The sequence below is a fragment of the Geotrypetes seraphini genome, chromosome 4 (assembly GCF_902459505.1).
Source record: "Geotrypetes seraphini chromosome 4, aGeoSer1.1, whole genome shotgun sequence".
In the NCBI taxonomy this organism is placed as follows: Eukaryota; Metazoa; Chordata; class Amphibia; order Gymnophiona; family Dermophiidae; genus Geotrypetes; species Geotrypetes seraphini.
Window position 1 is genome coordinate 97,597,162 of NC_047087.1, and position 21,434 is coordinate 97,618,595.

Sequence of the window (21,434 nt, forward strand, 5' to 3'; positions counted from 1 at the left end):
CCCTTAGAACAATCCATTCTCTCTGGTGCCTACCTGAATATCCGCTCGGTCAGAAATAAAGCCCAACTCTTCAAAGATTGGCTTGAAGAAACCCCCCTAGACATTGTACTCCTAACTGAAACCTGGCTCATTTCCGACCAGGATGCCATCATAGCGGACATTCTCCCACCACACTACAAAATTATCCCCCTCTCAAGAAACTCTAAAAGGGGAGGTGGCCTGGCCATCATACTACGCGACCACTTTCACTTCCAAATCCTAGATTCCAAATTAACCAATGACCTAGAAATCCTCACCTGCAAAATCTCCCAAACCGACCTCATTGATAATCTCATCGTCACACTATTCTACATTCCCCCTAATAAATGGAACCTAGCTAAAGAAGACTACTACGAATTCCTTCTCTCGAACTCGGCAGCCGGCACCCACAACCTCCTAGCGGGAGACATTAACCTTCACCTAGAACAAAAAGAAAACCCCAATGTCGCAGACCTATTCTCCTTCCTCAGATCAATAGGCTTCACCAAGCCCCCACGTACCACAACACACAACAAAGGACACCAACTTGACATGGCCACCTTCCTTTCTAACTCCTCCACTACCCCCAACATAAATCTCACAAAACAAAACTGGTCTAATACCCCTTGGTCCGACCACCTCCTATGTCATTTTGAACTATCCTGGTCCAAAAAACAACCAGACAGGAAACAAACAAATAACCTAACAAAGACGATGACCTGGACAAGAGAAAAAATCAACCCAGTAGATTTCTGGTCTCATTACACCCTCTCTCCTGACTCCGACCCCAACCCCAACTTCCACCTTGACTGGGAAAACTTCAGTAACCAAGTCCTCAATACCATCGCCCCCCTAAAACTTCGCAAGAAAACCCCTCGGCCCCCAAACAAATGGTTTGATGCGGATCTCTCAGCCTTAAAACGCGAAGTAAGGAAACTAGAAAGAATATGGCGTAAATCAGGGACCGACAATGATAGACTTATCTGGCGACGAAAAGTCAACGAATACAAAAAATTAATTGCCGAAAAACGCAGCAAATACTACTCCCAACTCATCAACACCCCTTCACTAAACAGTAAAGCCCTTTTCAGATTAGTTAACTCCCTTCTAGACACCGAATCATACAAACGAACAAGCTCAGAACTCCCGCCCCCCGCCACAATCCTAGCTAAACACTTTGCCAACAAAATTCAAACCTTAAAATCATCCCTTACTACTCCCAACGTTGAGACAATATTCGACCTTCCAGCAATAGACACAACAGGTTCAAGAGCTGACATGACCTGGAGCTCCTTCGAAAGCCCAGACTGGAGCCTATTTCTCAAACTCTTCTCAAAATACGCCAACTCCAACTGCCTGTTAGACAACTGCCCACCCGCCATCATTAAATCCGCCCCCCCCAATTCAAAGCCGATCTCTTCAATTGGATCACACTATGCCTGTCCACAGGTCTCTTCCCGACTGAACTCGGACACATTCTCGTATCCCCCTGCCTCAAAAACAACAAAGAACCTATCTCCTCCGCCGCTAACTATAGACCCATAGCCAATATACCACTCTTCCAGAAACTCATGGAAGGCCTCATTAACCATGACCTCACGAACTCTCTCGAAAAGTTCAACATCCTTCATGATTCTCAATCCGGCTTCCGCTCAAACCACAGCACAGAAACGGTCATAGCCGCTCTAACCAATTACCTCCTCCACCTATTCTCTTTGGGCAAAAGCGCTCTAGTACTCCAATTCGACCTAAGCAGCGCTTTCGATCTGGTCGACCACGATATCATGCTCCGCTGCCTCGACTCCATCGGCATCTCCGGCCAAGTACTTGACTGGTTCTCAAGCTTCTTAACCAACCGCACTTATCAGGTCCACAGTAACGGAACCTTCTCCCATCAATGGCATAACTCCTGCGGAGTCCCACAAGGCTCCCCATTATCCCCCTCCCTTTTCAACATTTACTTGGCCCCTCAACACGGATACTAGCCTACCTAAACCTTAAATCTTTCATATATGCCGATGACATCACCATTATCATTCCCCTAACTACATTCACTCAACAGACGGAACAACTCACCTCCTCTATCCTCACCAAGCTAGAACAATGGACCTCACAATTCAAATTGAAATTAAACACAGAAAAAACCAAAATCTTCCTGGCAAGCCCTAACCACAGAATAACAAACACTTCCCTGAAACTGAACGGCCTAGAATACCCCATCAACCCCACCATAAAAATACTCGGAGTTATCCTAGATAGAAACTTGACCTTCGAAGCCCACACCAGTGCCCAGGTCAAAAAATGCTTCCGTTCCCTCTGGAAACTTCGCACCATCAAACACCACTTCGACCACCTCTCCTTCCGCTTACTGGTCCAATCACTAATCCTAAGCATATTGGACTACTGCAATATCGTATACTTGGGAGCCTATAAAAACACCATCAAACGTCTTAGAATTGTACAAAATGCCGCTGTCCGCCTCATCTTCGGCCTCAAAAAATATGACCACGTCAGCCCCTACTACACCAAACTCCACTGGCTGCCGGTGGAGGCAAGAATCATCTTTAAATTCGCCTGCCTCTGCTTCAAAACCTTAGCAGGCTCCTCACCAATTTACCTATCTGAGTACCTTGAAATTGCAGGCCCCTCCCACACTCGAAATACCTACCTGTTCTCTTTTCCCTCCCCGAAGGGCTGCCTCTACAAAAAATTCCTCAACCGATCCCTAGCATTCCAAGCGGGCAAATGGAACAAATGCCTCTCCACTCTCATCTCCAACTCCCCCCCCTATCAAACTTTCAGGAAACTAACTAAAACCTACCTTTTTGACAAATTCCTCTGAATGTTCCGATCCCCTCCCTCCTCCTCTGACCTCGACTCTCCCCCAGACCCTTTACTGCCGTAGGTTACACTTCTATTTGTAAAACTGCTGTATGTAACTCATAGCAAACATAACTACTCCGAGTATATTACCTACCTGCAAAAATTAACTTCTCTGTCAATGTACCGTCTAAAATGTAAATGTAACTTGATTGAAAAATTGCATTGTCTAAAATGTTAATGTAACATTAACAAAATTGTATCTTCGCTGTAATTGTACAGTCTCTTCTTCTGTTAACCGCATAGAACTTCCACGGTAATGCGGTATACAAGAATAAAGTTATTATTATTATTATTACGTACGTTAACAATACTGATTACTAACATTATACAAGTAAAGATTTACTGCACCGAGTCTCCTGCCCCACCATAGAGATGTTCTGAACCTTCAAATGGGACATGCGACTTCTGGATGCTATCATGGTTTTCTTGTAGGTAACAACTGAATAAAGCTCTCTTTCAAGCTACCACCAGTGTTTGGGATTATATTTACATATGTTTATTCTTATTCCTACATATTACAATCCATATTTTACACATATTGGTGTTCTGACTACCTGAATTTGCTGAAATATTCTAGTAGGTATAAAGAATAAACATGTCGTCACATCTCTTAATTTATTCAATGAACCTACTCTTGTGCAAGAGATTTCTTACAGAAATGGATGCTCCTGCAATATGAACCCTGCCCTGAATCTTACCTCCAAAGACCTGACTGGATCCTATGGAGGAGGCAGAACCCAGGGACTGGAACGGAAGGTCCTGAAATGCCTGCAGTTTGATCAGGGACATACTGCTCTGTGACCTGGGAACAGTGCTGCTGAATGGATTCCTGTTATCAGCTGGCTGCTTCTCTTTCATCTCTGCCTCCTTACCATCATTTTCAACTGTTAAGGATAGAAAAATAAATTTAGAATAAGTCCTTAAAACAGTATATGATGGCAGATAAAGCCAGTATGGCTCACCCATTCTGCCAAGTAATTTAGCTAGAGCTTTACCTGCTGTTCCCTAATATTGCATAATATTTTTTGAAGTGTGAATGCTACTTGTGATTGAATTTTGGGTTATGCTTGCCGTAACATTTCAAGAGTTTCTTTACCGCTGTTTCCAAGTTTAACACAAAGTTCAGTCACACACATACACATCTTCCTCATCTGCCATGACAAAACATACAAAGTTCTTCCTCTCGCTGTGACCCAACAATGAAAACTACGTCACTTCAGTTTAGGTTCAGAAATGATGTATGAGCTTCACAAGAACCAGCACAGTTCCTGTCCTCATCACAGAATAATTTAATAAATCAATTTATAATCTGTTACTCTTAGCTAATCATAACTGGACAAAGTGGACTGCAAATTCAAATCATCCAGTCTACCCAACCCCACCTAATCCAGCATCAAAAAACATAAATGTGGAATTAGTTAGAATATCAGTGTGCTTAGAAGATAGTATATTTAAGATCTAAGCTAGAGCTATTGTTAGAGGGTGAAGAGTATGACCAAAAAAGCCAATGAACCTGAATTAAGCCCTGAGGAAGCCTCTCTTCAGACAGAGCATGAAATTTAAAATGCTCAGTACCAATAATAAAGAGCCTAGTTTAAACACTAAGGGCTCCTTTTACAAAGGTGCGCTAGTGTTTTTAATGCACGCACTGGATTAGCGCGCGCTAGCTGAAAATCTACCGCCTGCTCAAAAGGAGGCGGTAACGGCTAGCGCACACGGAAATTTAGCACACGCTGTTCCGTGCGTTAAGGCTCTAGTGCGGCTTTGGAAAAGGAGCCCTAAGATTTAGTTGACCATAGGCTCCTATCTAAAACATATCAATTCTGGGCCAACTATAAGCTCCTTACTTTAGGAACCTTAAACTAAGGCACCTGAAGTTAGATATTTAGTGCTGGAAAAATCAACCTTAATTCCTGCTCCCACCTACTTTCAAGGCACCAACATTCAAATGCTTTTAAAATTGGAGGCAGGAATTTATGTTAATGCAGACCTAGGCATCCAACTGTTAACATTAGGCATTTAAATTTTCTTGTCTGTCAGACTCAAAGCACCTTGACCTAGGCTTGAAATTAGTTTTATAAGAAGTCTCTAGATAAAAATAGAAGTACTGTATCTGCTACTTCTCAGCTAGCTAATTGGTGTCAATCCTGTGACCTAGAGCCACAGGGCAGGACATACAGGGGTCAGACTGCTAAGTATTGTACTGATAAAAGATGGCTGCAGATAAATGATCTGGTGCAGGGGTGTCCAACCTGTGGCCTGAGGGCCACATGTGGCCCCGTGAAGTATTTTGTGCTGCCCCGGTTGAGGGTGATGCAGTGTTTTCCTCTGCTGCCCCTAGGTGTTTACCGTCTTGCCGGCTCCCTCCTCTGTCTTGTAGTCTGGGGTTGTTGTCAATAGGTTGGAGACTTGGTTGTCTATCTTCGCTGCCTGAGTGGCCAGTAGTCCGTTGTATAGTTTTTTCTGTTTTACTTCTTTGATTGGGGGGTAAGTGAATGGGGTGTGTGTTTTTCTATGCCTGGTAGAGGTGGTTTGGATGAGGCGGTCGTTTAGGTAGGTTGGGCTGTCTCCATTTATAGTTTTAAATAGTATACAGTAGAATTTAAATTGTATTCTTTCCTGGATTGGAAGCCAATGAGAATTGATGAATGCTTCAGTAATGTGATCATGTTTTTTCAATGAACAGACGAGTCTCAGAGCTGTATTCTGAATTGTCTGTAGTTGTTTAATCATTATTGCAGGGCAGGGGAGGTAGAGGATGTTGCAATAGTCTAGGATACTTAGGATTAGAGATTGTACTAGGAGCTGAAATTGTGTTTTTTCGAAGAATTTTCGGACTTGTCTAAGGTTTCTCATAACTGCAAAAGATTTCTGTATTGTTTTGTTAATTTGTGGTTGCATGGTGCAGCCTCTGTCAATAGTCATACCTAGAAGTTTTAGGGTGGTTTGCAAAGGATAGTTGATAGAGTTGATTTCTAAGTTGGTTATGGTTGGGATTTTGTTATTTTCTAGGAGGATGAATTTAGTTTTGTCTGGGTTGAGTTTCAGTTTGTGGTCTTCCATCCAAGTCGTAACTTTAGCTAGAGTTCTGTGTAGTGTGTCTGACATTAAGAGCATTGGTTGGTCGAAAGGAATGAGGATGGTGATGTCATCAGCATAGCTATAAGAGGATAGGCCTTGTTTGTTCAGGTAAACGCCAAGAGAGGCCGTATATAGGTTGAAGAGAGTAGGGGACAGTGGGGACCCTTGTGGAACGCCGCAGGGGTTGGACCAAGATTTGGATTTTTCTTTGTCTGATTTTACTTTATATGTTCTGGATTTTAAGAAACCTTCAAACCATAAGTATACTTTATCTGAGATGCCTATTGAGTCCAAGATTTGCAGTAGGATGTTATGGTCTACCAGGTCAAATGCCGCCATCAGGTCCAACTGTATGAGCAGCATTTTTTTTCCAATGCTGAGGTGTTGTCTTGCTGTGTCGATAAGGGAGCCTAGTAGTTCTGAAGCCGGATTGCGTGGGATGGAGTAAGTTATGGTCCTCGAGATAGTTGGTGAGGAATTTGGCTACTAATCCTTCTGTTAGTTTGATATATAGAGGTATTGAGGCTATTGGTCTGTAGTTTGATGAGAGGTCTGTTGGTCCTTTTGGGTCTTTTAAGATTGGGGTGATGATGATTTCGCTGAGGTCAATCAGGAAAATGCCATCTGTGAGCATGGTTTGTATCCAGTGTAGGAGTAAGGTACGGAACTTAGTGCTTGCTGATGACAGGAGATATGGCGGGCAGTGGTTGAGTTCACATGATGCGTGGCTGTACTTATTGTAGAGTTTGTTGAATTCGGTCCAATGTATCTTAGGGAATTGGGACCGAGATCTGTCTGCAGCTCAAGATTCATTTTCTGTGGGGAGTATTGTGACTTCGAGTAGGTGGGTTGGGTTACTAATGAGAGTAGCTCTGGTGTTTGTAATTTTATTCTTGAAGTGTTCAGCTAGGAGGGAGGCTGAAGGGGAGGAGTTATTGTTAGTGGTCAAATAGGGTATGATGTTAGTTAGATCTTTTAATATTTGGAATAGTTTTTTGGTGTCTTGGGTTTCCATGCCTATTAGGTTGGTGTAATGTTTTTTTCTCTTTTCTTTTAATAGAAGTTTGTATTGTTTGTTAATTTTTTTCCAGGCGGTTTTCGTGTGATCTTGGTTGGTTTTTCTCCATTTTCTTTCCAGACGTCTACATTGTCTCTTGAGTAGGAGTAATTTTTCGTCGAAAAATTGGTCTGATCGTCTGCATGTTCTGGTTTTGGTTCGAAATGGGGCTTGTTCATCAAGGATGTTGTTGCTCAAATAACCCCTGTGTGAAATTAAGTCTTTGGGGTTATCTTCTTGGATTGTTTCGTCTACTTTTGACCAGAAAATGGCGGGCTCGATGCGTTTGCATGATGTGTAGGTTACTATTTTGGATATTGGTTTGGATTTGTTTTTGGTCCAGTGTAGTGGTCTGACCAGAGGGATGGGGATCAGGTTCCATTAGACGTTTGAATTTCTGAAGTAGATGTTTGATGGGTCATGAAGGCTGCAATGTCCAGTTGGTGTCCTTTCTCATGAGTAGTTTGTGGGTTTAAAATTTGGAAGGATAGGGCATTGAGGAAAGAAAGTAGATTGTCTACTGGCTTGGATGAATGGTCTTCAAGATGAAGGTTTAGGTCTCCTAGGATAAGATTGTGTGCTGCTGTAAGTGAGTTTTGGTATATGAAGTTTTCAAATTCGGATCTAACCATGGCCCAGTTTCCCGGTGTTATATAACAGAGCATGCAGTTTAGTGAGTTTTTCAGTGTGGTGGAAGAGATTTGACATGCTAAAAGGTCCATGCAAGGGGTGGAAGTTTTTTCCAATATGTTTAAGGTTAGGGAGTCTTTGAGTAAGATCGCTAATCCACCTCCTCTTTTTTTCTCTCTGCAGGTCACTGTAATTTTGTATCCTTTAGGACAGACTTCTGTAATTCTTGGGTCTTTGTCCGATGTTAGCCAGGTTTCTGTGAGGAAGAGGCAGTCTAGGTTTTCGTTTTTTATCCAGGTTTTTATAAGTTCTGTTTTTGGACCTAGGGCTCTGACGTTTAAGTAAGCACAGTTAAGGGTGGTGGTTTCTGTTTGGTGGTTATGAATCGTTTTAGGGTAGATGAGTGAATTTGGGTTATGGTGAGGTTTGGTCTTGGGTTGTGTTGCTCTTCTTCCCCCATGCTGGTGTTATGGGGTGTTGAACGCTTGTTTGGTGGTTGGAGTTTCTGTCTACTGGAACTCTCCTGTTAGGGTGAAGGGTTTTGATTGCAATTGAGCTAGTGGGAATGTTGGGTAGACTGTTTGCTTCTACCTTACAGCTGGATATGAGAAGGATTATTAATAGGATAATCTGGGTGTTTGTTTGTGGAATTAGCTTCATTATGGAGGTGGGGCTGCTGGTAGAGGCAGTGTAGTTTCCAGTGGTTAGGTTGTTGGCTGTGTTTAGTGTCTGGATAGGAGAGTGGGTTGTGGAGGGAGGTGTTGAGGACCGGCGAGAAGGTAAAAAAAACTAAAACCGGCAAAATCAAACTTTTAAACTGTTGGGGAGCCTTCCAACTGGCTCAGTGGTGCACCGTCGAGAGGGGAGGGGGCGGAGTTCGCTCCCACGCCCAGAGTGTGCCTTACTCTGCTCCCGCTTAGACTTGTATGGTTTGTGTCCCTTATATGGTGATTTGGTGTAGGATGGGCTGAGGAAGGCATCATTGGGACCTCCACTAACTTGGAACATGAGGACATTATTGGCCAGAATTTACGGTAGATATCCTGCAAAAAACAGAATGGTTGGATAGGCTGGAGTGAGCTTGGATGGTGGCTTCAGGGGTTGGAAACTAGGACAATACCAGGTGAACTTGGCTAGGTGCTGGGGACCTGGATTGGTCACCGTGAGAGTGGGCTGCTGGGCTTGATGGACCATTGGTCTGACCCAGTAAAGCTGTTCTTATGTTCTTATTAACTTTAGTCTATGACCCAGAAATATCAAAGAACCAGTTAATGTAATCATGTATTTTTAATGAGAATAACTAATGGGCAGACTGGATGGACCGTTCAGATCTTTATCTGTCATCATGTACTATGGGGGAAATTCTATAAGCAGTGCCTAAATTTAAGCATTGGTAGGCACCCTGCCAATGTCTAAGTAATTGAAAAATGAAGTCAGAAACGGCAAAGTTGAAGCACCTACCGATATCTAAATAAAAGGCAGCTGAAATGGCTGCTGGAATCATGGCTAGGTAGCCACTTTAGGCCATGGAACGCTAAAGTAGGCATGGCCAATGCCAGAAGTGGCATTAGGCGGGCTAAAATGGCTACCCAGCCACGAATCATGCCAAGATAGGCAGCTGAAATGTAGGCTTGGAAAACCCTGGCCTACATTTCAGCCGTTTATCTTTGCAGCAAAACTGCAGCAGGAGAATCCCACCCCCCCATCAGCTGAATGGCAGGAACTCTCCAAAGCTGTGATTCTGTAACTGGCGCCCAAGTCGGATTGCCTGTCAATCATTTTAGGGTGCTGGTTACAGAATTGCGCTTTGGGGAGTCCCTGCCACTCAGCTGATGGGGAAGAGGGGAATTCCCCCGATGCAATTGTCTGAGCATCCGCGGTATGGAATCTCCGTACTCCCAACACTGTCCGCGGTAGGAGGGATGCACAATCCCTCCTGCTGACACCCCCGCTAACATCCCTGGTAGGGGAGATGCTCAATCCCTCCTGCCACCAAACTCACAACACGGTTAGTGCCCCTTAATGAATTCTCCCCCTTTGGTAGCACTAAGCAGAAAGTGCCACCGAATATTTCCTCTGACCACCTTGGCATTATCCAAATAGTTTTGGGGTACTCTAAGAATGGAGCTGGAGATTATCAGGTTAGTGGTGATAGTCAGACCATTAACAGCATAAGTTATGACAGCAAAAAGGCTGTCCTAACATTAACCAGTTACCTGTCTGAATATCATTACTAACTGCATAAGTGCACAACTGATCAGTACCACTGCTGAATAAATGGATTTTTTTAACCTGCAGTTGGCACAACATAAATTTAATTGTTGACTGTTGTGTGTATCATGGAAAACAAGCTCAGTGACTATGGGGAGGAGTCACAACTCCTGTCTAGACATATGGAATCTATGTAGATCAAACCAATGGATTGAATACCTGGTGTGCCGAGGCTGAGAGAGCCCAGTGCATCTTCTAACTCTTGCACTTGTCTTTGTAACCTTTGTCCTTTATCAGGCAGTGCTTGGACATTCACAGAAGCCAACGTGGCCTGGAAAAACAAGAGATCATATAACACTCTATCAACATTTACTTGGTGCTGAACTATTCATGCCATTAAAATAAAAAAAAGGACAGAATAAAAGGTATGTCAGCTTAAGAGTCAATCAAAATTTAAAAAAGGTAGTTCTAGGTGCCCATATCTAGACTTCAAAAACAATTGTAAAAATAGCCCCAACATGTTTTGGAGCCCAAGGCACACATTGCTACAAGCTGGGACAGCTGCTTTACAGTTTGGTGGCTGAAGCTGGTAGTTCTGACATGACCAATAAGTTACTCCCTGACAATGTAGAAGACATCCACCTTTGGGAAAAGGTGCCGCTCTCCCAGCTGCATCCACTCCTCCAGAAGGATCCAAGCAATTCTGTCATGACAACTCCTGCTCACCCTGGATAATATCTTTTCAGTTTCAATTTATTAAACAATGGTAGATATTAAATCTCCTTTCTGTACATTCAGATAATGCACCAGATTTGGTTTGGATTAAAGGAAGATATATATATATATTAAATATTTAAAAATGAGGAAAAGAACGAAAACCATTTCTGACCATACCAGAAGGCAAAGTTAAAGTGAAGTGACAGGACCTCCAAGAGGCTGTGCATAATGGGAACTAGTTTAGAGTTAAAAATGAGAGCTGACCTTTTTCTGTTTCAGCTGTGCTGTGAGACGGTTGTGAAGGGCTCCAAGATCCTGAAGTTCATGTCCGTTTGCCTGAGATGTAAGTGCAAATCCTGGGAACGAGGTGATTGTCTTCTGCTCCAGACCCCCAGATTTTGGCACTGGATGCACCACCCCTTGCAGCTTCATTTCCTGGGAGGGTTTGTCTTTTCTCAGCTCACCCCGATTTGTTGCATTGCATCCGTCTGCTCTTTCAATCTCCTCTCTTGTGATTCCACCAGAGGCTGCCTCTTTGCATTTTTCCAGCAAGGTAAGCGGAAATACTGCACCTTTATTAAAGGCATGTTTAACTGTTAGCGTGGAACACTCTGTTTGCTCCTGCCCAGCTCTGCTCCCTTTCAACTTTGGAATCTCCTTTCCATTCCTGTCTGCAGGAATGGAAAGGAGATCGTCTTTCACTTTTATCTCCTTGTTCTTGGGGATTTTGTCCTGTTCATCACTGAGTTGTCCCTCTTTCACCAACTTGATGTACTGCTCCTCTAACTTATGCAATGTGTGCTCTGATTTTCCTTCTTTTCTTATTGTCTCTTCTATCGGTGTCTCCTGCTTCCAGTGTTGGGCTGTCAGAGCTTCTTCAGATTCTCTCTTTCCCCTGGCATATTCTGCTTGCTTCCCAGTCTCTCTCACACACCACCCTTCTGGTTTATCTTGGGGAACTCCTCCATCATTCTGACTCTGATACTTCTGTTGTTTATCTGTTAACCTGGCTCCATCTTCCAGCACACTGGTCTCCTTCTCAGTTCCCAATGGCATTTTCTTTATATTCAACTCCCCTGGAAGCCCCTTCTCCTTCCACAATTCATTCTGTACCATCTCTGTCCCTGTGTCTGGAGATAGATCTCTTTCACTTTGTGATGCTTCTTTTCTCTTTTCTTTATCCAGCTTCCAGAGGGAGGATTTCTGATCCTCATTTTTTATTTTAAATGGGTTCCGCTCTTGGTCAGGGTGAAGCTTCCCCAGGCTATGAAAGGATTTCCCATTTGCAGGCAGTTCTGTAGTACCCTGTAATACACACAAAAAAAACCAAAACTGAAAGTCTTTGGATCCAGGATAATATATATTTACCTGCTTCTTTGTCTAGTATTAAACTACATTTCTAAAAGCTCAAAAGCAATAGCAAACAAAATGATTAGAGGTAGCAGTCTAAGCCACAGGGTCTCACAGCTGCAATATGTTACCAATTTATTTTACAAATCTGAAAAAAGATGGTGAGATGCCAACACTTGGGTACATCAAGGGTACTATATTAAATAATTCAACATAGTTGATTGTGATATTCCAGTCTGGTCTCTAGAATAAGCTCTGTTATTTTCTACTGTAATCTATTTGTTGTCATGACTAGTCTATCTTTAAATGATTGTGAATGTCAATTTGTAACCCATTCTAAGCTTCTGGGAGAACAGGATAGAAATTGAAATAAATAAATAAGAAACTCACAATCTACACTGGCATGCAAAAGTATTAGGGAGTTTTTTCAGCATATTTTATTATGATCTTAATTTTCCATCCTGTTACATTTTGGACCAGATTCATAAGAACATAAGAATTGCTACTGCTGGGTCAGACCAGTGGTCCATCATGCCCAGCAGTCAGCTCCCACGGCGACCCTTAGGAAATACTCTGCAAGAGCCACTATAAATCAATTTTAATGTCTTTCTGTACCATACCTGCCATGGAATGTTTCCACACCACTTCTTCCCATCAGCCTTACTCTTAACACATCTGTAACAGAGCCTGTCATGAAGGAAGAAAACAAAAAAAAGATAGGAATTCTAACACAAATCTTTATCAAATAATAATCTTATATTATGAGCGATATAGTCAGGAAAGTTCACCATCCCTTATTTCTCTATGAAAGCAAACTCAGTCACTGAGTTTTACTAAAGCACACACTGAATGATTAATATACAAGATGTATGCATAAGCGGAAACAGACTGTGAGCTCTTTGGAGAAGGGCACTCCTTAGAGGTATGAGGTTAGACAGGTGTTAGTTCTAATGTAAATCAAAGAAAAGGGAACAGAAACCCTACATAAAATCCAACAAAGAGAGAACAAGTGGGGAGTGGGATCGAACACGTCAACCTTGAGACAAAATCTTTATTTTTATGAACTCAAAATAAAATACATGTAAAAGCACATGAATAAAAAGTCCAATAAATGTAATGTCCTTGTTGTGAAATGATCCAGTTGGTCATTCCACAACAAGGACATTACATTTACAGGTCTTTTTATAAATGTGCTTTTACATGTATTTTATTTTGAGTTCATAGAAATAAAAATTGTTTGTCTCAAGGTTGACGTGTTCTATTTCCACGCGCTATCTTTTACTTCTTCCAGGGTCTAAAACTCTGGGCTCCTTTTACTAAGCTGCGTTAGGGCTTTAACGCGTGGAATAGCGCACACTATAATGCCGCGCAAGCTAGACCTTAATGCCAGCGTTAATTCTAGCCACGTAGCGCGCGGTAATTTCCTGCGTGCGCTAAAAACGCTAGCATACACTGGTAAAAGGAGCCCTCTGTCTAAAGGGAAGATATTGTCAGATCAGTGATGCAGTGCAAGAGCTCAGAGCGCAGCACTTTGAAATTAGGGCTTCCAAATTCAATCCCTACTGCTCATCAAAGGCAGGTCAATTAATTTCCTTGTATAGAGATTATAATATCTCTAGGGCACGAGCATTAAAACCACATAAATATCCCAATATAATGTTATTATTACCATCACATGACAAAAATAAATAATCACTCTAAAGAAATGTGATATTATCAAGCTATAAAATTTAAGGTAATGGCTCCTGAGCTAGGATGGGCATGACTTGGGAAAATTTTCTCAGCAAGTACCCTGGGACGGAGAGCAGCAGTGATCTAGGGGTAAGTACAGTACTCTAAATTAAAATTTAGATATCCTGGGCCATTACATCCCTTTGCCACTCACTCTGTGACCAGGCAGCACTGGGCATTTCAGCCTCTAGCACACAGATAAAAACAAGGCATTTGACTTTATCTTTCACAGTCAATTACAACACAGTTGAACTAGACAGAAATGAAAAAAACATTTTTTCTGCTTTGATAATACTTACGTATATTGTGTTCCATTTTGTTGCTTGACCAATGCCTGTAGCTCCACCAGAAATTTTTCATGCAGCAAGCAGTGGGAGGCGGGAATGCTACAAGCAAAATATAACAGAGATGTGCTGGGATACTAGAAACTTAGGTCAACTATGCAAACAAAACCAGACTCAAAAGCAAGTCAACTGCAAATGAATCATTCATCTATTTATGAAACATGTGTTCTGCAAGGTAGCAGATGAATGAAAGCAGCTTGCATAAAATTCTTACGATACAACACAAGGCACTAGAAGCCTAAGAAATTGTTTCACTCTAGCAACTACCTCAGGGATAATGCCTCTGGCCTCAACACTGGCCTGAGTGAGTGGCTCACAGCCATGGCCTAATCTAGGACCTTCAGGGTAAAGAAGCAGGTGGTAAGAACAAAGCTATCAGTCTAATTTTGAGCAATAGTTGTTCATTTCCCTTCCCCAAGACATAGTGTTATTTTGTGTGTGTTCACAGACTGGTTCTATCAAACTAGGGCCATCAGCAGGATCCAAACAGCAGATAGGATAACTGGCAAGCTAGAACAGAGTTTCTCAACACACGGTGCGTGTACCCTTAGGAGTATGCGGCACTGCGTGGGTCTCCCACCCCCTTCCTCTTTAATTGCCGCCGCTGCTGGGAATCCCATGCCCTCCTTCCTGCTCACCCCCTCCTCCACTGAAGCCGACATAAAAATGCTTCCCTCCGATGTTAGAGCTGACATCAGAGGAAAGCCTTCCGGGTCAGCAGGAGATCCCAGTTACCTCCTTCAGGGCTGCTCCTTTGAGCCTTCATCCACACAGGGATGCGTCGTGGGCAGCGGCTTTTGCACACTACACGTGGCTGACCAGAAGCCTTCTCTCTGACGTCAGAGCCACTGCCCGCGACGCATCCCTGTGTGGCTGAAAGCAAGAGCAGCCCAGCTGGACAGCCCTGAAGGGATTGAGCATGTTGTAGCAAGTAAGGGAGAGAGGGGATATGATCGTGGGACAAATGAGGGGTGAGGGGGAATTTGGGACAAAGGATGGAAGGCAGAGAGAGGGGCACGAATTCGAGACACAGAAGGAAGGGAGGAATAACTAACAGGAGAATTGTTAGGCATGAATGTGAGAGAGAGAAGGAGAAAGAGAAAGGAGAAAAGCAGAGAGAGAGATGAATGGGGAAGAGAAGAATGAGAGGGAGAAATGCTGGTAGAGAGAGAACAGAGGGACAGATTGAAGAGGATGCAAGGGGGGGGATGTTGGACATAGTGATGGAGAGAGAGATGTGGCGTGGTGATGGAGAGGGTTGATAGAAGGAGAAATGGGCATGGGGCTGGTGGGCAGTGGTGAAAATTGCTGCACATGATCCGGGAGATGAGAGAGGGAGAAATGTTGGATGTGGCAATAAAGATGCACCCTAGTTATCTCTCTCTCTCTCTTTCCCCATTCCCTTTGCAGCAAGGGAAAAAAAGAGAGATAGAGAAGGAGAGAGGGACAGAGACATGTTGCCAAGCCACCGCCGCTGATTTCTCGCTGCCTGGCTAGCCTGGAACTTCCTCTCCAAAGTCAGAAGTGATGTCGGAGGGGTGGGGGGAAGAGGCTTGTGGGCCCGGTGCTTATGCCTGGCTTTTGCGGCGTCGGGGAAGCAGGGAGAATGCAAAGGCAACACAAGTATGTTGCCCTTGAGATCTACTGGTCGATCGTGATCAACCTTTTGGGCACCCCTGTCTTAGGAGTTTGAACTCAGTACCATTCATTGAGATACATGATTTACATAATAACATCTAAAACAGGTGTGTCCAACCACGGCTCTCGCCAGGTCAGGTTTTCAGGATTTCCCCAATGAATATGCATGAGATCTATTTGCATATAATTGAAGCAGTGCATGCAAATACATCTCATGCAAATTCATTGGGAAAATCTTGAAAACCAGACTGGATTGCAGCACTTGAGGACTAATGTTAGACAACCTTGATCTAGAGTGCATAGCATAGGTTCTACTTGCACATCTCTGTCCTACCACTAGGTGGTGAATTACTGGTCACTCCTACAACCTATTGAATATTTTCTGTCTAATGAGATGCAGAGGCCCAAACTACAGTACCAAATGAGATAAAATGGCTGATATAGTGCTTTCTCCATATAAAGAACTGGGCACTGAATCTTCCAGGGAAAATGGGTAAAAGGACAGAGTGTTTCAACAGCTAAACTGCTCATAGGAACCCCTCTCACAGACTGACGTCAGCAACTAGCAGTATTGAGAAATTTCAGCAAAGAAGTCACAAAACAACCCAGAAATGCAGCACAAGAAAGGCATCATATACAAAACATTTCAAGAGTTCAACTTAAAATTTTGGTGTGATTCATCAATTCTGGCCACATGGGCATAACACAAAAAGACAATATTATACAACTACTACTACTACTACTTTTTATCATTTCTATAGCACTGAAAGGTGTACCCAGGCACTGTACATTTAACATGCAATAGATGATCCAGCTCAGAAGAGCTTACAATCTAATTTGGACTAACAAGACATATAGGGGTTGGGGAGTTTCTTGAAAGAGAAAATGATAAGATGAATACAGGTAATTTTACGGTAAGTGGGAGTTAGGAGCTTTTAGCTTTGGTTTGAAAACTGCTAGAGAAGGAGCCCGACATAATGATTCAGGTAGCAAGTTAGAAGGGATGGAGTCTGGAGTTGGCAGATTAGAGGGACTTGCCTGATGAACAGAGTTCATGGTGGGGGGGGGCAGCATTGGGGGGAGATGAGCATGGATAGATATTGAGGGGCTGCAGAGTGACGAGTGAACTGTATTTGGAAATGGATGGGGAACCAATGAAGTGTAGTTCTCAAATACATACAGATTGACACACAAAGATTTAACAGCTGGAACCATAAAAGCTGTCTACAAACAGAATAATGCAATGGCAAGGACATACTCAGCAGCCTGTACATATCCACAAGATTCTTCATGATGGACGCCGCAAATATAAAAACTCTTTCCTTTATTGGGTCCATCTCGAGTGCCTGTTTTCAGAACACACAGACTTCCTAGAAAAAAACAAGACATGTTTTAGAAACACCTCTAGTAACCAAACCAGTTCATAGTTTGCTTACTATGGAAACTGGCTGGTGGATAGAGAGGTGTCTTTCTTGTACCATTTAATCGTTTTATTGAATTATCTGTATGCCCCATTGTATGGTTTGTACACTAGGGCGTAAATACTCAACCAACCATAGTCAGCATTTTTTTTTTTTGGGCCGCCAGCAGCATTATTCCTGGATATTCGATGCTGGTTCATATCCGGCACAGGCACTGAACATTCAGGTTTGTACAGCCGGCTATGTCATATGTGGTTAAGTGTGATATTCAATAAAGAAAGGCAAAATGGTATACTAATAATTTCTATAATCCAGCCTGATAATTCAACTTCAATAACAATATAATAGGTTCTGGATTTCTTAGGTGTTAATGCATCTCTTCAGAATTCAAAAGGACGCCTCAGCCCCACCACTCCTCCACAGTAATAAACTTTAAACCGTGGGAAGAAAATTGTGGTGCTTCATCATTGGCTGTCAATTTGATATCCTTTTTGTAGTCTTATCTTTAAATTTTTGTTGTTTAAACGTATTATTTCTAGGTTAAATAAGTGTAAAAGTGTATTTGGTACTTATCTCAGCCAACCCGGGAATCAGACCCGACATGTTTCGCACAAAGATGCTTTATCAAGGGTCTCCCTGTGTGACAACAGAAAAGAAGCTGTAACATACAGTTGTGCTTGCCCCCTTTCTAGAAATATAGTACAGTCCCCGTAAGGTTAAAAAATATATATATTTAGAACTCAAAACTTACCAAGGTCGCCGCCGTCATTCGACTCCAACTTAATTGTAAGCTAAAGATGGCGGCGGCGTCCTTAGATTTGGATTTAAATCCTCCCTCGTAATTGCTTGAAAAGTCCCGCCCCCTGCGGCTCATTGGTCCATACCGATTACATCACTGTTCCCCATTCGATCTCATTGTTTAGCCCGCGCGGCTCAATCGTGTCTAACATAAATATAAATCTTTGCTCACTCTCATTTAGTTTGAACCTGTCACCCCCTACACCATCAAAACCCATAACTTTATTGATAACTCGCCATTTAAAATCCATAATAGAGTGTTTGTATTTAAGCCAGTATTCCACCAAAGGCGCTTGCATCACTTCATTAACTATGCGCGATTTGTGTTCGGTCAGGCGCAGCTTTACTTTCCTGCTAGTACGACCAATGTACATAAGGTCGCAGGGACAGATTATCACATAAACCACCCCTTGAGTGTTGCAGTCAGTGTGGAACCTAGATTTCAGGGTCAATTCCCTGCCTGGGACCTCCCACGTGTCACCTACAATAGTGGAGGAGCACCATTGGCATTTCCCACATGCCCCACGATGCCCCCCCATCCACTTCTGCCTTATGCCGTATTTCTGAAAGTTACAACGCTGGCCTAATGTGACACCCCTAGAATAGGCTATCATGGGAAAATCTTTAAAAGATTCATGGGTTTGAACTATATGCCAATGTTTTCTTAGCATGCCAACCATGTTTTTCGTGGCCTTAGAAAAGGGTAAAACGCAAGTCAGTTGTTCATTTTCTATTGAGGGAGAGTCTCTTGGTTGTTGAAGAAGGAGGTCCCTTTGGGCATATTTAGCCCTTATATAAGCCTGTCTAATAGATCTTTCGGGGTAGCTTCTTCTTTGTAGTCTATCCGCTAATTTTTTAGCCTGAAGTTTATATTCCCCCAAAGAGGAGCACACCCTACGGATGCGCAAAAACTGCCCAAACGTAGTTTGAAAGGGTGAAAACTGTCAAAATAAAGGGTGGTGTTTCGAGTGACTGGCTTCCTATATAGGGAGGTGACAATCCTATTTTCTTTTACTTGGACTGTAATGTCCAAAAAATCAATTGAGGTTTGATGGCAAGTCATGGTGAATTTTATGTGAGGATCCACGGAATTCAAATGATACAGAAACTGATCTAATTCTTGTCTGGTGTTATTCCAGACTAGAAAAATATCATCCAAAAACCTGCCCCAATAAGCAATGTAAGGTTCCCAAGCAGAAGTGTATAACCATGTCTCTTTAAATTTAGACATGTATAGGGCTGCGACCGAAGGGGCCAAAGTGGCACCCATCGCCACCCCCTGTATTTGCTGATAAAACTGTTGGTGATACTCAAAATAATTTCTTTTAATAACCCAAGTTATTGAAGTTGAATTATCAGGCTGGATTATAGAAATTATTAGTATACCATTTTGCCTTTCTTTATTGAGCTTTAAGTGGATATTAATATGGCTCAAGAATCGTTAAATTTCGAGGGATATATGGAGGAGCAGTTTAGAAAGATGTTATCTAAACCTGCTCTTCTGGACGACGAGACAGTGCCCCCTGCAGAATCCTCTTGGCTCGAACTAGAAACTATTATGAAAAGGGCTATAAGAGCCAAACTACATTGTAGCACCTTGGTACAATACTTGAAGAGTACTATGATCCCTAGGGGCCTGCGCATTCTTAAAGAACCCAAAATGATCTCTACTGATAAATCGTTTACTGAGCGATGGACAGCAATATTAAATAAATGTTCAAGAGATTTAATGATGCTTCTGGTAGAGACCACAGAAAAAACTGAGAAGGAACTATGCATTAAAGTAAGTGGGTTAGAAACAGAGTTACAACACCAACAGGATTCTGTTGAATTTGACCGCAAACTTAAGGAATTAAAAACCTCTATGAAGACCTTTAGGGAGGAAATTAGGAGTAATAAAATCAAGAAATGGAAAAGATTATTTACAAGACCGTGTTTATTCATGGCAGCGGAAAAGTTTCAATGTCCCACAAAGAAAGAAAGTTACTTTTGACAGCACTTCAACGGATTCTGATACTACCAGTGAAGGTTCTACAGAAACAACTAATGAGAAAGCAGGGGAGTCCACCAATGCAGACTCCCGAGGACGAGGGAGACAACAACGGACAAGGGCCAATGTACAACAATCAACACACAAGACTCGGACGGGTGCCTCCCGACAGTAATAAATCTTTCATCTTTGGATCTTAGCATACACCAAACGGACATTTTGGAAAAGGGGTTGGGGTTTGTGGAATCCCATCCTCCGGATTTTTTTAAACTGCATGTGGCTCTTCAAGTCTTTATTAGAAAAATGCAATTAAAGACTTTTTTTCATAACAAAATGGACTGCAACATACAACAAGGGGGTGAAGACCAGGAGGAAGAGCCTATATTATTAGATAGAGCCACCATAGATGTATGTAAGGTTAAATCCCATTGGGTTCCCCCTGGTCCTATGGACCCATTTATTTTCACCTTTCGGGAATTAATTACCAAAGATCTTAGAGATCTACAAAAAAATTGGCAAAATCGAGGCCCCTACAATACCAAGAGGGCACAACAGATTGGTTTTCAGGAACTCCTAGATAATGAGGGCATTGTTATTACCAAAGCTGATAAAGGGGGAGCCACTGTTATTTTGAATAGATGTGATTATAACAATGAGGCCCAACGCCAACTAGCAGACACTAAAGCTTATGCTCTTTTGGAGGAGGACCCTACTACCTCTTTGGGAGAAGAAATACTTCTTTTTTTGAATTTACATCGGGAGGAAGGTTTGATCACTATTAAAGAATATAACTTTATGTTTGAGAAGAACCCGAAGATTCCGAGGATTGCTTTTGTACCCAAAATTCATAAAACTTTATTAAACCCCCCGGGACGTCCCATTGTGAATACCCGCGGGTCCATCCTGGAACCTTTATCAAAGGTGGTGGATTTCTTCCTTAGGGAAGAAATTCCTAAGATTAAGTCCTACATCAGAGACTCTTCTCATTTTTTGAGAACATTGACCAATTTACAATTAGATATGACGGATAAATGGATGGTTTCTTTAGACGTCATCTCTTTGTACACCCAAATTCCCCAAGAGGGAGCTTTACAGATTGTGAGGGAGACACTTCAGACCAAGACTCCACACCGTATATCCATGGAATTTCTCATGCAGTTAACCACTTGGGTTATTAAAAGAAATTATTTTGAGTATCACCAACAGTTTTATCAGCAAATACAGGGGGTGGCGATGGGTGCCACTTTGGCCCCTTCGGTCGCAGCCCTATACATGTCTAAATTTGAAGAGACATGGGTATACACTTCTGCTTGGGAACCTTACATTGCTTATTGGGGCAGGTTTTTGGATGATATTTTTCTAGTCTGGAATAACACCAGACAAGAATTAGATCAGTTTCTGTATCATTTGAATTCCGTGGATCCTCACATAAAATTCACCATGACTTGCCATCAAACCTCAATTGATTTTTTGGACATTACAGTCCAAGTAAAAGAAAATAGGATTGTCACCTCCCTATATAGGAAGCCAGTCACTCGAAACACCACCCTTCATTTTGACAGTTT

General features: G+C 42.5%; 1 protein-coding gene across 2 annotated transcripts in view; it reads right to left on the bottom strand.

Annotated features, from left to right (window-relative positions):
* The window catches only part of TTF2 (transcription termination factor 2), a 124,909-nt gene that overhangs the window by 90,437 nt on the left and 13,038 nt on the right, over positions 1-21,434 (bottom strand). For both annotated transcript variants that reach the window (XM_033943407.1, XM_033943408.1), the window contains exons 2-7: positions 16,919-17,030; positions 13,978-14,064; positions 12,568-12,634; positions 10,862-11,902; positions 10,100-10,211; positions 3,600-3,785 (exon numbers count right to left, since the gene is read on the bottom strand). In XM_033943407.1, the coding sequence (XP_033799298.1) occupies positions 3,600-3,785; positions 10,100-10,211; positions 10,862-11,902; positions 12,568-12,634; positions 13,978-14,064; positions 16,919-17,030 (1,605 nt within the window). The remainder of the gene's footprint in view (positions 1-3,599; positions 3,786-10,099; positions 10,212-10,861; positions 11,903-12,567; positions 12,635-13,977; positions 14,065-16,918; positions 17,031-21,434) is intronic.